The sequence below is a fragment of the Astyanax mexicanus genome, chromosome 24, assembly GCF_023375975.1.
Source record: "Astyanax mexicanus isolate ESR-SI-001 chromosome 24, AstMex3_surface, whole genome shotgun sequence".
Lineage (NCBI taxonomy): Eukaryota > Metazoa > Chordata > Actinopteri > Characiformes > Acestrorhamphidae > Astyanax > Astyanax mexicanus.
This window is the reverse complement of record NC_064431.1, coordinates 3,949,786-3,963,954: the sequence shown is the minus strand read 5'-3', so window position 1 is coordinate 3,963,954 and position 14,169 is coordinate 3,949,786. Positions and strand designations below refer to the sequence as shown.

The 14,169-nt window shown below is 37.7% G+C and overlaps 1 protein-coding gene across 3 annotated transcripts in view; it reads left to right on the top strand.

The window, feature by feature from the left end:
- iffo2b (intermediate filament family orphan 2b) overlaps positions 1-14,169 on the top strand; it is a 51,627-nt gene that overhangs the window by 25,109 nt on the left and 12,349 nt on the right. For all 3 annotated transcript variants that reach the window (XM_049471641.1, XM_049471640.1, XM_049471642.1), the window contains one exon: positions 12,791-12,851. In XM_049471641.1, coding sequence (XP_049327598.1) covers positions 12,791-12,851 — 61 coding nt within the window. The remainder of the gene's footprint in view (positions 1-12,790; positions 12,852-14,169) is intronic.

Genomic DNA, 14,169 nt, shown 5'->3' with positions numbered 1-14,169 from the left:
TAATGAACAATATATATTTAAATTGCACATTTTTTATTTGAAAGCCAGACAATTTTGTATCATCAAGTTTTTGAGCCATTTTTAGTTGATGACAATGTTTATAATCTTTATAATCTATACTGGCACAAAAACCATGGGTACAAAAAAGTACTTTCACTGAAAGGTACTTTTTTGAACCTTAATATAAGGTACAGCCCCAGCGACAAGCTTTGTACTCTTTTAAGTACAAATCTGTACTTATATTTCTTAGAGTGTAGGTAAGCAAGGTTAGCTAAAGTGATACGTATATCTCAATTAAATATACATTATAATAAGTAGAATGTTATTTGAAGCAATTGTTTAGGATGTTTTTTTGTACATTAGTTTTGTGGCGCGTGTATTTCACTCAAGTTCAAATGATGCGCACCAAAGAGCACTCTCTGTTATCCCTAGATTAACCTATTTGTACTCTGTGTGTTTAACACATCCTCAAGCTTGAATGGCTTTTATGTTTACGTACTTAGATCTGCAGATACATGAAAGAGAAAGTGAACAAAAGCAGCACGTGTTCACTGGAGCAGGGATTTATTATTTCTTCATCTGTTGAATGAATTAATTAATATAAACCACAGTATGATTACTGGTGTCCTACGGAGTCTCTGTCGCAATGCTACACCTAACTAATCCAGTCAAGTCCAGAGATACATGCATCAGCGTTAGTGAGTGGTGGCTCTTTCGATTTCTGCATTTAAGGATTTAAGGATTTTGATTTGAGTCAGGTTACGTGACCCTAGTGTGGCAGGTCTCTTAATCAATCAGACTCATGGAGCAATACTAAAAGAACAGCTTCTGTGGTTGCGCTTTACTGCTATTTACACTTTAGTATCAAGCTCTTCCCAGCTTCATACAGTATTTGCACCCAAACCTCACGAGTTTATCAGCTGTGCTCTGTGTCTCAGTGGTGGAAATGTTATCGAATATGTTTAGAGGTTCAGGCTATTTTCACCTGTGCTATTTGAAGTGCTTTATTTATGACTTGTGGTTTACTTCAGCAGGAATCATTCAGCAATGAATCATCTCCCTTAAGTGTAATGTTGCTTTTGTTGCTGCTACATAGAGCAGTAGAACTGTAGATACACTAATTTGGGCAGTATCATAAAATTAAGGTATGAGAAAACTAATGGAAAACGTTATAAAAACATTTAGCAACGTTTTAAAAAGATTCCAGGAAGGGTAGCTTGAAACCTTACAGAAATACTGTTCCAGGAACGTTCTGAAAATGTGTGACATAATAATAGTTTGCATCACAATGCTGTTAAGAATGTTTCTCCGGCTGACTTCGGCTATTAGCATTACTGCTAATGCATTCAAACCCCTCCTAGTCCAGCTGCTGTGCCTGTTAGCATCGCAGCTCTAGCACCTCCAAGCCCAGCTGTTAGCATCACGGTAAATGCATTCAAACCCCGCCTAGTCCAGCTGCTGTGCCTGTTAGCATCGCAGCTCTATCACTGCCGAGCCCAGCTGTTAGCATCATGGCTAATGCATTCAAATCCCGCCTAGTCCAGCTGTTGTGCCTGTTAGCATCGCAGCTCTAGCACCTCCAAGCCCAGCTGTTAGCATCACGGTTAATGCATTCAAACCCCGCCTAGTCCAGCTGCTGTGCCTGTTAGCATCGCAGCTCTAGCACTGCTGAGCCCAGCTGTTAGCATCATGGCTAATGCATTCAAATCCCGCCTAGTCCAGCAGCTATGCCTGTTAGCATCGCAGCTCTAGCACCGCCGAGCCCAGCTGTTAGCATCACGGCTAATGCATTCAAATCCCACCTAGTCCAGCAGCTGTGCCTGTTAGCATCGCAGCTCTAGCACTGCCAATCCCAGCTGTTAGCATCACGGCTAATACATATAGCTGCTGTGCCTGTTAGCCTCTCAGCTCTAAAGGCCAATTAGTACTTCTGCGTCAAACCTACACCGTAGCTTGACATACACCTCCATGGAAACTTCATTTTGCATCACACAATGCAGACAGCTGCAGCTGTGATTGGTCCACCGGACCTCGCATTCCCGCCCACACTTTTACACTTTCGTGGTTTAAGCCGCTGATATGTGCACGCAACAGTATAAGCACTTTCGCTGGATACATGTAGGCTGCAACATTTGTTCGATGCAGAACTATTAATTGGCCTTAACACTGCTGAGCCCAGCTGTTAGCATTGTGGCTAATCCACTGCAATTCTGATGACCCTGGCTATTAGCATCACTGCTAATTTATTCCAACTTTCCTGGGCCCAGCTGTTGCGTCTGTAGCATTGCGGCTCCAACCCTTCCTGTTAGCTTGTAGATAATTGTCTCCAACCCTGCTTACCCCAGCTGCTGTGTTTGTTAGCATCACATTTCTAACACGGTTGAGCCAGCTGTTAGCATTGTGGCTAATCCTCCCCAACCCTGCTGACCACAGCTGCTGTGTTTCTTAGCATCACAGCTCTAACACGGCCAAGTCGAGCTGTTAGCATTGTGGCTAATCCTCCCCAATCCTGCTGACCCGGCTTTTAGCATCACGGCTAATTTAATCCAACCCTCCCAGGCCCAGCTGTTGTGTCTGTTAGCATTATGGCCCAACTCCTGCTGAACTGAAAGAGCAAAATCTAAAAGTGTCCTTTATTTATCCTCTGCATTATGAATTACATTGCTTTTAGCTGATCCTTACAACAGACTTACAATGCTAGTGATAGGGGCAAAGAAATCCCTATTTTTACATCATTAACAAGCTTAAATTAGCTTCACGAGGCACTGAGAACTTTTTAAGTGCACAGGTAGTTTATTAGAAACACTTTTTATACACACAGTACCTTTTTTTTCAGGAAAAGCTGGTATTCTCTCTGTTTGTTCATTGCCACAATGTACTGTGTGTATAAACAGTGTTTTTAATAAACTATTTGAGCACTTTTAAAGCTTTCAGTGCCTCGTTTTAAATGACAGGGCTCTTACAATTCTACAAATAAAATTTTGAGCTGCTTTGAGCTCGTTAATGGTGTAAAAATGGTAATTTATTTGCACTATTTTAAAAATTTCAGACTGCTTGGGGTGAATAGAGGTGGGCTATTTGACAAAAGTTAGCACTCATTTTCATGTTTTACTACATCTCATTTCCAAGATTTCTTCTTTAGATTAAGCTGATGTTTTGTGTGTTTTAGTGTTTTTATGGGATAGTCTTGCTCTGTGGGGTTACTTACTAGAGTGTACCTCCATTTCCCGTTTCACTTTCAGATCTGACCTGAAACTGAATTGGAAATCAGGCTCTCAGGGGAGAACATCCTATCCTCGCTAACTGAAGATATTCTCACATTGTGTTCCTCCCAGTTACACAGTCTAAACGCAGCAGAGAAAAGAGACCCAGGAGTGACATAAAGACAGAGGGAGGAGGAGATACTGGGGGAAAAGTTGAGAGAAGGAGAGAGAGAGAGAGAGAGCTGAGATGCTAACAGAAATAGACAGGCCAATATAGGAGCACAGAATATAGAGGAGTAAAACAAATGAATGTAAAGAAGGCCTGACCTTGAGCTGCTGCTGGCTGGTTAAACAGAGACAGATCCAGCAGTGTGGAGGGGGTGAGGGGGTGAGAGGGTGAGGGGGTGGGTGGTGGTGTGGTTACCCCTCATCCAGCGCTCATTAACATCCCTCATGTGTCTCCATAGTGGACAGAATGGATTCCTCCAGCCTGCCTGCATTCCACCCAATCAATGCTCAGACCAATAAACACTTCAGTCTGTGTGCGGTATGAATGGAGATATGCCCTCACCGCTTCTGTAGCTGCAATAATTAGTCAAGTAGGTAATTTAGCTGTTCGCTAAGGTGCTGCAGACGTTGACAGGTCATTTATTTGAGTTAAAATCATGTGAAAATCTTTCTTTTTAACATATTTAAACCTATGATATTTGATGTTCACTTGAACACTGCTGGAAGATGGATGTAGTGTAACTTGTTTTTTTAAAACCGTGTCTACAATATATTTTAACTGAACTACCATATTTTTTGCACTATAATGTGCACCGAATTATAAGGCGCACTGGATTATGAGGCGCACTATTAATGAACGTCTATTATTTTAATACAGAAGGCAATACTGGGCTTACTTAACTAATAATACACTCAAGGTTTATGCTATAAAGTGTAATATTAGAAATATTGCCATAGAGCATAGCACAAACTTCAAGTATATTATTGTGATTATACCACAGTTCCATTATCACTGTTGATTGAAAGTTTATTTTCAGTTAAAGAGGAGGAAGAAATACGATCTGTTTGGTTATAAACTTTCCGTAAGTTAAAATAGTCCCATTGCTGCTCTGTTTGTAGCTGCTGTGCTGTTTGGTTTGTAAGTGCTGCATCGTTGCTATGGTTACCTGTATGTTGCGGAGTAACAGTGCATTACCAGCTGATAATGGCACTCACAGAACGCCTCTCAGCCAATCACATTGCAGGGTCGGAACTAACTGTGGTATAATATTCAATATACAGTATCACAATATATTGCAAACCTGTAAGCTAGGAGGTACATTGTGATTGTTCAAACAATCAAATTCTGAAAAAACTTTAATAAAACAAAAACACGCCCAAAATCCTATTTAAAAAACCTGAGTTGAAGAAAAGTTGACTTTTTATCCAATCAGAACATTGGCATTGTAGCAACAGAATATAACACTGCTTTCTCGTGGGTGGGATTTAAACGCAACACTAAATGAAACACTGTTTAACAGCAATCTTTACAGGTAAACTATTCATTAAAATCATTTTCATTCACCCTTACAGAGGGCCTGCTGAGCCCTAGAGCTTCAGTTCTGGAAGGTCCGTCTGTATGATCCATGTAAAGATGTCTCTCTGTGGCCTGATATAAAACTGCACAGGGTAGCGATGCTGGAGGATGAGTAATGGATCAGGACAGGTTAGAGAACCTGACATTTATCATCGTGACATCTGTGTGTGTGTGTAGAGTATGTTCATGCATGTGGTGGGTGAGGAGGTTTGAGTGTGTAAGTGCTTGTGTGACCGAGAGAGAGATAGAAAGATTTATCACTGTGATTGGTTAGGAATGGTGTGTGTGTGTGTGTGTGTGTGTGTGTGTGTTGAGGTAGGTGTGTTCTGTCTGGTAGATCACGGATTGATCGAGTGTGTTTCCAATAATGATGCGTGAAGGAAATGCTGATTTTCAGCAACACTGTGTTTGTGATTCTGCACACATTTTTTGCTTCTGCTTGGATAAGAAAATGTGTTCATTGATTTTTGTAATAAAAAAAGAATAATTTCTGCCCGTTAGGGCTGGATAATAATTCAATATTAATATATAATATATTCCATAATATATTCCAACAAAAACATTTCTCTTTTGGGACCAGAAAACTGGGCAAGTTTTGTACAGAAAAAAATAAAATGCACTCAACACTGCCAAGGCTAGCAGTTAGCATTGTGTCTAAACCATTGCAACACTACAAATGCCAACAGTTAGCATTGTGGCTAAACCCTTCCAACACTACCAAAGCCAGCTATTAGAATTATGGATAAACCACCTTTAACACTGCCAAGACCAGCAGTTAGCATTGTGTCTAAACCATTGCAACACTACAAATGCCAGCAATTAGCAAGCAGTTAGCATTGTGGCTAAACCACCCCAACACTGCCAAAGCCAACAGTTAGCATTGTGGCTAAACCACCCCAACACTGCGAAGACTAGCAGTTAGCATTTTGGCTAAACTATTGCAACACTACCAAAGCCAGCAGTTAGCATTGTGGTTAAATCACCACAACACTGCCAAGTCTACCAGTTAGCATTGTGGCCAAACCACCCCAACATTACCAAAGCCAGCAGTTATCATTTTGGCTAAACCCCTCCAACACTGCCAAGGCCAGATGCTATGTCCCACATTCCTTTCTTTTTCTCAGAGATTACGATGACTGAGCAATTATTGATGGACCATTTTTCTTTGGTACCAATTTTTAATCAACTTATTTTTATGCAAGTGGCCTTTCTAAAAATCCCAGAAGTCCATAAGAGATGTCGCACTTACTGGAAATAAAAAAATGATTGGTTTAATCCATTATTTTTGGTGGACAGTAAAAATACAGTATGTATAAGGCCTTCGTTATTTTCCTCTCTTGAAGGCCTAACCAATGAGAGGACTGGCTTGTTTTTTTTGCTATGTCAATTAAATTTTTGTGTTTTTCTCTGGTATTAATATTTTATGGTCAAAATAGTTGAATAAGAATTTTAAAACACTTTATATATAAGCATAATTATACTGATAAATAAAAATGTTTAAAGAAATTTATTTTATACCCTTGAGGGCCCTGAGGGTTCTCTACTGCATGTTTATACTCTGCATCTGATTACGATTTATTTCATATAATTACATATTTACATATTTCTTATAATGTATTTTATTATTGTATTAATTAGATTCTATCTAGAAAAAATACTTTAAATTAGTCAACAAACAGATCAGAGTAACAGTGTAAAGCTCAGCGTCTCGTGAGCAGCTTAATTCTGAAGAATCAGACGTAAGAAGCCAGATGGTTTGGAAATTCTCAGTCACCCTGTGAGACTCCTCAGCTGCTCCGAGGCCTTGTAAGATGACTCTTGCTCTATATTTGAGACTCGGACAAAAGGGAAAAGCAGCCCAGGTTTCCTTATAAGCAGTGTGAGGTCTGAGCTTTGAATAATATTCTGTGTATTTGCTTCTGGGTCAGGGTTTGTTGTCATTCCAGACACTTAACAGAGAAACGAGGCAGAGGCTTCAGTGACCTGCTTTACAGAGAAGGTCTTCTTACTAAACTACATTATAAACAGCTGAACCGAGCACGATTCCTCACCCAGACTCTCTGCTACCGATCTCACACTGCTGGAGTGCACTGAAATACACTGTATAGATGCAGTATTGGGGCTTTATCCTGCTTTTGTTGGAGTAACTGTTTCTGATATGCAGTAAAGGCTATCTAATATATTTTGAAGCTATGCTATGAGGATCTGATGCCATTTATGAGTGAGAGGTCATGAGATTGGTGTCAGGAACCATGTGCTTCTATGAGCTATTTGGATGGCTCCGTAACTGTGATGTGATGTCTCACAATAAGGAAACCTCAGGTTTTTTGTTTAAGAACCTCAGAACACAGCAGGATTAGCCTGCAGACTTTGTCTGAGGGAGGCATCTGTACCTGCTCTCCGTGGCAGGTCAGCAGATGGAGGAGAAGTACTTTCAAATAATGAATTTAGTGCTTCTATTGCAATTAAGAATAATTAATAATCTCTGGTTTGCCATTTTGCACAAGCTAGTACTAATAAGTAGTAAACACTGGCCAGCAACAGCTTACAGTATTTGTGTGAAAATGACAGCCCTTAAATGGCTCATTATGAAAGGGTTTAAAACATTTAGACTTTGTCTGAGGGAGGCACCTGTACCTGCTGTTTGTGGCAAGTCAGCAGAAGTGAGAGTTAAGTTTTTTGCTTCTATTACAGTTAAGAATAAAACAGCTTGTTCGTGTTTTTCCATTTAGCTACTCACCCGTCAAACCCCACCAGAGCCCCGCCCACTAGATCAGTTGAAGATTGCCCATTTTAGTCATTTTGTTTGAGAACCTCAGGCAGTACACAGCAGAATTAGCTTGCAGACTTTGTTTGAGGGAGGGATCTGTACCCACTGGCTGTGTCAAATTAGCAGATGTGAGAGATATAAGTACTTTCAAATAATGAGTTTTGTGCTTCTATCGCAGTTAGGAATAAAATAGCTTGTTTGTGTTTTGCCATAGAGCTGGTAAGATCTTTATGTGAGAGTCATATTGTGCAAAGAACTTAATTAACCTGTGTAACTTGTGTAAAAATAGGTATAATATGTGAATTTTATGTGATTTTTTAAAAGGGGGCACACTATTCAGAAAATGACCCATAAATGATGATAGTAAAGAAATATTCCACTGGCATTTTAAAATTTAGAGTTTAGCAATTGTTACTTGGCATTATCAGCAGCACAGTGCTGCCTATGATGCTCTGATGCAGCATTTAATGCAGACTAATAATCAGCCCTTACTCCTGACATGACATTCCTGCGCCGGCGATGACGTCAAACGGCATCCTAAGAAGAAGCGATGTGGTCCTGGGCCGTCTGCTGTGATGTGATTGGCTGTGTCTGAAGTGATGCAGCCGTGAACTTCAGTGACCTCTGGAGCTCAGCACGCCGCAGCAGTGTGTTTTGAACACAAGCGAAGCAGCAGAGCCAGCAGTTTGGACGCAAGGCTTCAGTTCAGTTGACTATTCAGAGACTAGAGGATATTCAGTGACAGTCCTTTTGGTCTGTAATAAAGATACTCAAGAGGGAAGGAACAGCAGGTTTTAATAACTAGCTTAAAATGTATCTGTATTTATAGGTATATGTTTGAGTAATATGAACATTTACCCCAAATTCCAGATAAAATATTGTCATTTAGAGCATTTATTTGCAGAAAATGAGAAAAGGCTGAAATAACAAAAAAGATGCATAGAAAACAAGTTCATATTCATAAAGTTTTAAGAGTTCAGAAATCAATATTTGGTGGAATAACCCTGGTTTTTAATCATAGTTTTCATGCATCTTGGCATCACATTCTCCTCCACCAGTCTTACACACTGCTTTTGGACAACTTTATGCTGCTTTACTCCTGGTGCAAAATTCAAAAAAGGTCAGCTTGGTTTGATGGCTTGTGATCATCCATCTTCTCAGTTTGGTAAAATCAAATAAACTCACAATTTTTTTCGTGGTCTCTTATTTTTTCCATAGCTGTGTATATATATATATATATATATATATATATATACATACATAAAACATTTGTAAAATATTAATGAGCTACTCTATTACGGGAGGAAAATGAAGTGAAGTAGATTTTTTGTTGCTATATTGACCAACCCCAGCTCCCAGCTTTTTTTGTTTTGGTCTGTTTTGGATAAGTGGGGCCTTAACAAGTTCACGGCAGTGATGGGAGGGGTGGTGTTGTTGTTAAAGAGTAACTCAGACCAGACAGTAAACAGAGAGCAGTGTCTGATTAGCATGCTGACATCATAGCGCCCATCTGCCCTCGTCCCCTGCTCTCAGCTGTGTGCACCGGGGCCCCGGGCGCTAGCCATGGTGCTATTTATTGTGCGTCCCCCATGGTAACACCCAGGGGCCAGTTGGAGACGCAGGACAGCGAGCGGGATGGTCGTGAAGTAGATGTGTGGTCATGAGCTATTTTTGTGTGGTCCCGCCAGGGTTGCTGTGGCAACCGGTAGTCATCCTTCAAAACTGATTCGATTTGTGATCTGTTAAAGTCGCACCCTGTGGCTTATACACTTATTCCAGAGACATTTATATCCTCAAGTTTGATTGGTGATCAGTTTTTATTAATAATTTTTTTTAATTAATTTAAATAGTGCAACAACATGAATGTTAAAGTTTTCTATAGTAAAACACATTTGAACTTTTAGTAGAAACAAGAAGAAAAAGTCTTCAAAAAATAAGTCTATTTTGTAAAATCTGGATTTTGTATCAAAATCTGGATCACAGTACTAAAAGTTTAGCTCATTTAAATCAGCATACAATACTTTTAAAGCTTCACATTAGGGGTATGAAATATCATATTTTGTGCAATAATTTCGCCAACATTTTTGAATATCATAAATTCTATTATACTGTAAAATATGTGCCATATTACCCACCCCTAATAATAACATCAGGGTTGTACCTTTTTTTACTGTTTTTAGCAAAAGAAAAATTCACACTGTTCTTTCCCATTATGTATCTACTAGATACAGATTATATCTATCCAATTTAATTTATTTTACTTTAATCCTGGATATATGAAGGTATTTGGAGTGCATTATTAGTATCATGACATTCTGAATCATTGACTTCTGTTACAAATCTGATAAAATTCTTGTATTTTTTTATATTTCAGTTAAAGGTGTGCCATATCATATCATATCGTACGCAGTAGTGTATTCTTTTGCTAAGAGTATTGTTATTTGTGAAAAATACCACAAAATATTGTGATATTATTTTAGGGACATATCGCCCACCCCTACGTCACAGTGCAGATTTTTTTACCATTTAAGTTAGGCCGGTCCCAATAAGTACATTATCAGTCTTACAGTATATAAGCATAACCTCACAACCTCATAATTTTTGCTGTCCTTGATATCATGCATTGTTTTCCTTGATATATTTTTTTTAATGCATCAATAATTGTGCTATTAAATAGTAGACGATTATTAATTACTCAAGGGCCAATTTATACTCAAATTAGATTTTGCATAGTTTCCTGAAACTCAGAAAATTCACATTGACTTGCCATGAACACGCTGGCCAGCGTTCAACCTCTGTCACAAGATAACACCTGACTACGTATACAGGTGTGTGAATTCCCAAGCCGTCCCCTGAAGTTAACACTTACACAATATGTTGCCCATGATAATGATTAAATCATAATACGATATATTGTGATATCAATATTTTGTCCCTTCCCTACTGCTGTCCCAAGACTTTTGGCATGTATGTGTACAGCTCTCCATAAGGGGCACTTGAAGCATGATTTGTATTATGATCAGTGGTGTAAAAGTTAATTACCCTCCTGTAGGGGAGCCCATGAGCAAAGTAATACCATTTTTTTGCACAAGACTGCTTAAGTGGAACTGCTGTCTGTACTGTATGTAATATTATAATATTCTTCATCACACTGATGCCATTGCAGAGTAAGAATAACTGAAGTAACTGAACGTTTAATGATCTACACAGTCTTTAATATAATTTAATTAATGCTGAGATCAAGCATTAATTAAGTCATTTATCAGGCAACTAAGTAAAATGTGCTGTTGCTCTGCTGTAGAGAGACTCTTTCATTGATCCATCTCTTTCTGAATGGACAGATTCTGTTTCTCTCGTCACTCTAATGGCTTTCCATTCATATGAGCACCGACTGCTCCACACAGATTAGAGCATGTATAAACCCTCTGACCTGACTCTGCCCTGCTGCGTCTGGATTAGGTTACACTGCTGCTTTGCCCCAGACACCCTGCAGACTGATGCACAGACTGCAGACGCCTGGGTGCATCACGCACAGGGCCATTTATACCACTGACGGTTTTTAGGCCTTTTAATGTCGAGTTAAATTGCAATTTTCTGTCTTTTAAACAGGAATTCTTATATAAAATCAATTGTTCAATTTGGACAATCTTAAATTTAGTGTTTATTTTATTATTTTAAAATATTCTGCATTGTTAATTACCGTATTTTTCTGACTAAAATCTCACTTAAAATCCTTTAAATTCCCCCAAAATTGACAGTGCACCTTATAATCCAGTGAGCCTAATGTATGAATTCTATGAATGAAGTCAGGTATTAAGGAGCAGTAAAGCCACTCCGCTGAAGTACAGCGTTTTAAGGGTGAGTTTTCAGTGAAGTTTCTCTCCAGCACTAAGGCTGGGTGCAGCAGCATTAGCATTAGCCTTTAACCGCAGCGCTAGCTCTTTCGCCATTCAGAGTTGAGTATATTGTTGATTTTAATAATGCTAATGCTGCTGCACCCAGCCTTAGTGCTGGAGAAACTTTACTGAAAACTCACCCTATATAACTTACTACATATTGGAAATCTAAGCTTCTGTAAATAAACAAAGGCGCTTTATTCACCCAAATTAAAGTTTTTCAGGAGACAAATCTTTGTAGATTAACATCCAGCACTCATTTGACTTTGAAAGAAAATGTTTTTTTTAAGAATTGAGTTTTTTTTTCACTACTAGTTCAACTACTTGCACTTTTTTAATAGAGCACTTTTACTAAAAAAAGTACCTTTACTCAAGTCAGGGTCTCTGGTACTTCATACATGTCTAGTCATGAACACATAAACACATAGGAACACACTGTACTTCACTTTTCACAAGCCTTCAGAAGCTCTATTGCCAGAATGAACATGCTCACAGACCACCTCTCAGTTTAGGAATTGTTGGGTAGAGTTGGATAAGGGTTAACAGCAGGTCAATGTTGGGAACTGAGGCGTAATCAATCAATCAATCAATCAATCAACCTTTATTTTCACTCGGGAATACATTGAGGGTGACCCTCATTTAAAAGGGATTGAAAACATTAGATTAAGTAACTAGAGATAATAAAGAAAAAATAATACTAAATAAATAAAATACATTTTACCCCTCCTGTTATGTTCATTTGTCAGGGTCAGTTTAATACGGTGCATGTTTAAGTATCCAATTAATATGCAAAATAATACTTATCCAAAATAATAATTATTCAAACAAAATCCAACCAATCAGTGTGAATATTTTATTATTAACTACATTGCTAATTATTCTATCACTATTTAGTGCAGTGGTGTTCCTTACCTCTAACAGGTAATGCTTCAATCAGGATAATCACTCGTTTTTCAAAAAAATATGAATAAAAAGACATGTTCAAACTTTTTTATGTTTCACTACTTTACTACTTTTGAAAGACCAACATATTAGAAATAATAGCTTTACATAACATTAAAACATAACATTGAATTTTATTTTAGTTTTTGTTTATTGCAGGGGGTTATATGTTGATTACACTAATTAAGACAAGCAGAAGAAGTTTTATACTAAAAAAATACTTTTAGCTATTTTTCCTAGATCTTTAAACTTTAAATTTAGTTTGATTAAATGTTGGCAATAGTTTTATTTAACTTATGCACAGACACACACACACACACACACACACACATGCACACCTGTTCTCTGTACTCTTTACACACACTCATCTGAAGGTGTGTCTCCTGTGTTGCAGATGGGAGGAGGAGCTGTCCAGACGAGAGCAGATGGAGTCTATGGTGGAATCGCTACAGGAGGTGATATCACCTTCACACACACACACACACACACACACACACACACGCACACGCACGCACAGACACAGTGAGCTCACCTTCAAAATACGCACAGAAACACACTGAGCTGTCTGGCACGCCTGCTGTGACATAAATTAAAGCCCATTAACTGTGGCACTGTGCTACTGGAGTTTAAGGGGGATCCTTTAGACCAATCATACTGTTGTTTTTATGTTAGTGAGCTACCTACTGAGCCATCCACTACTTTCTTCTAAGCTTTATTTTTCTTCAAATTGCCTACTATAAAGTATTTGTGCAAAATTGCATCGTATAAATAAAAAATGAGCAAAAACTATCTATCTATAATAAAAATCTAAAATAATCTATAAAAGATATAATTGTCTCTATCAAGTTTAAAACTTCAGTGTTTAGAATATGAAGTACTGTAGGAATTAAAAGTTAACAGAGCAAAAGCTGCAGATCTCGGACTTTAATGTCTGTGATTGGTCCAAAAAAATTTGTTCGGCCAATTAATGTTAAATGTCGCTTCACTGCGCCATAATTCGTTCGCATAAAGTTGAGAAAATCTCAACCACATTTGTCTTTTGTGAAAAAGGTTGTACGTTTAAATATAATAATAGTGTACTTGAACTATATGAGTATTATATAAAAAAAGCATACTTGTTTCCTTTTGCTTACATTTGTACCTATTTAATCTGTATTTCAGTAAACTTTACTAAGATGGGCTAATTTTGTACTGGTGATGTACTTAACAAAATTATATACTTATTATTATTTTAAAAACTGCTTTTTCTAATGATAAAACTATGCTTTTACTAAATGTGTCCTAGGAGCATATATTTCTGCAATAAAACTTTCCTAGAAAAAAATAATAAAACACAATAAAACCGATACAAAAGCTAAAGTTTAATGTAAATATTTTCTTCAAAAGATAAACAAGCAGCTATAATACAAAACAAGCTGCAAAAATAATCGACATATATTTCAGTTAAGCAAAAGTGTAAAATATTTAAATTGTGTAAATGTATAAAATTAAAGTTCTCTACAGGTTTTAAATAGTAACTAAAGTCTATCTACTGAGATTCTTTTTGGCAGCTTCTGTATCTAAAGATAATCAGTCTTGATTATCTAATTTTAAAACATGCATCAAAAAACAGTAATTCAATCAAATTAGTAAATAAAGCAAATTAATTTTAATGAACTGCACAGCTCTATTTAAATAATCTAAAAAAGAGATTTGGCTCAGTTTAATTTGCTGACCCCTTTTGTTAATGTTTCTATTGTTATGCCAAAAAAGTGGAACAATTAGTAGTGTCCA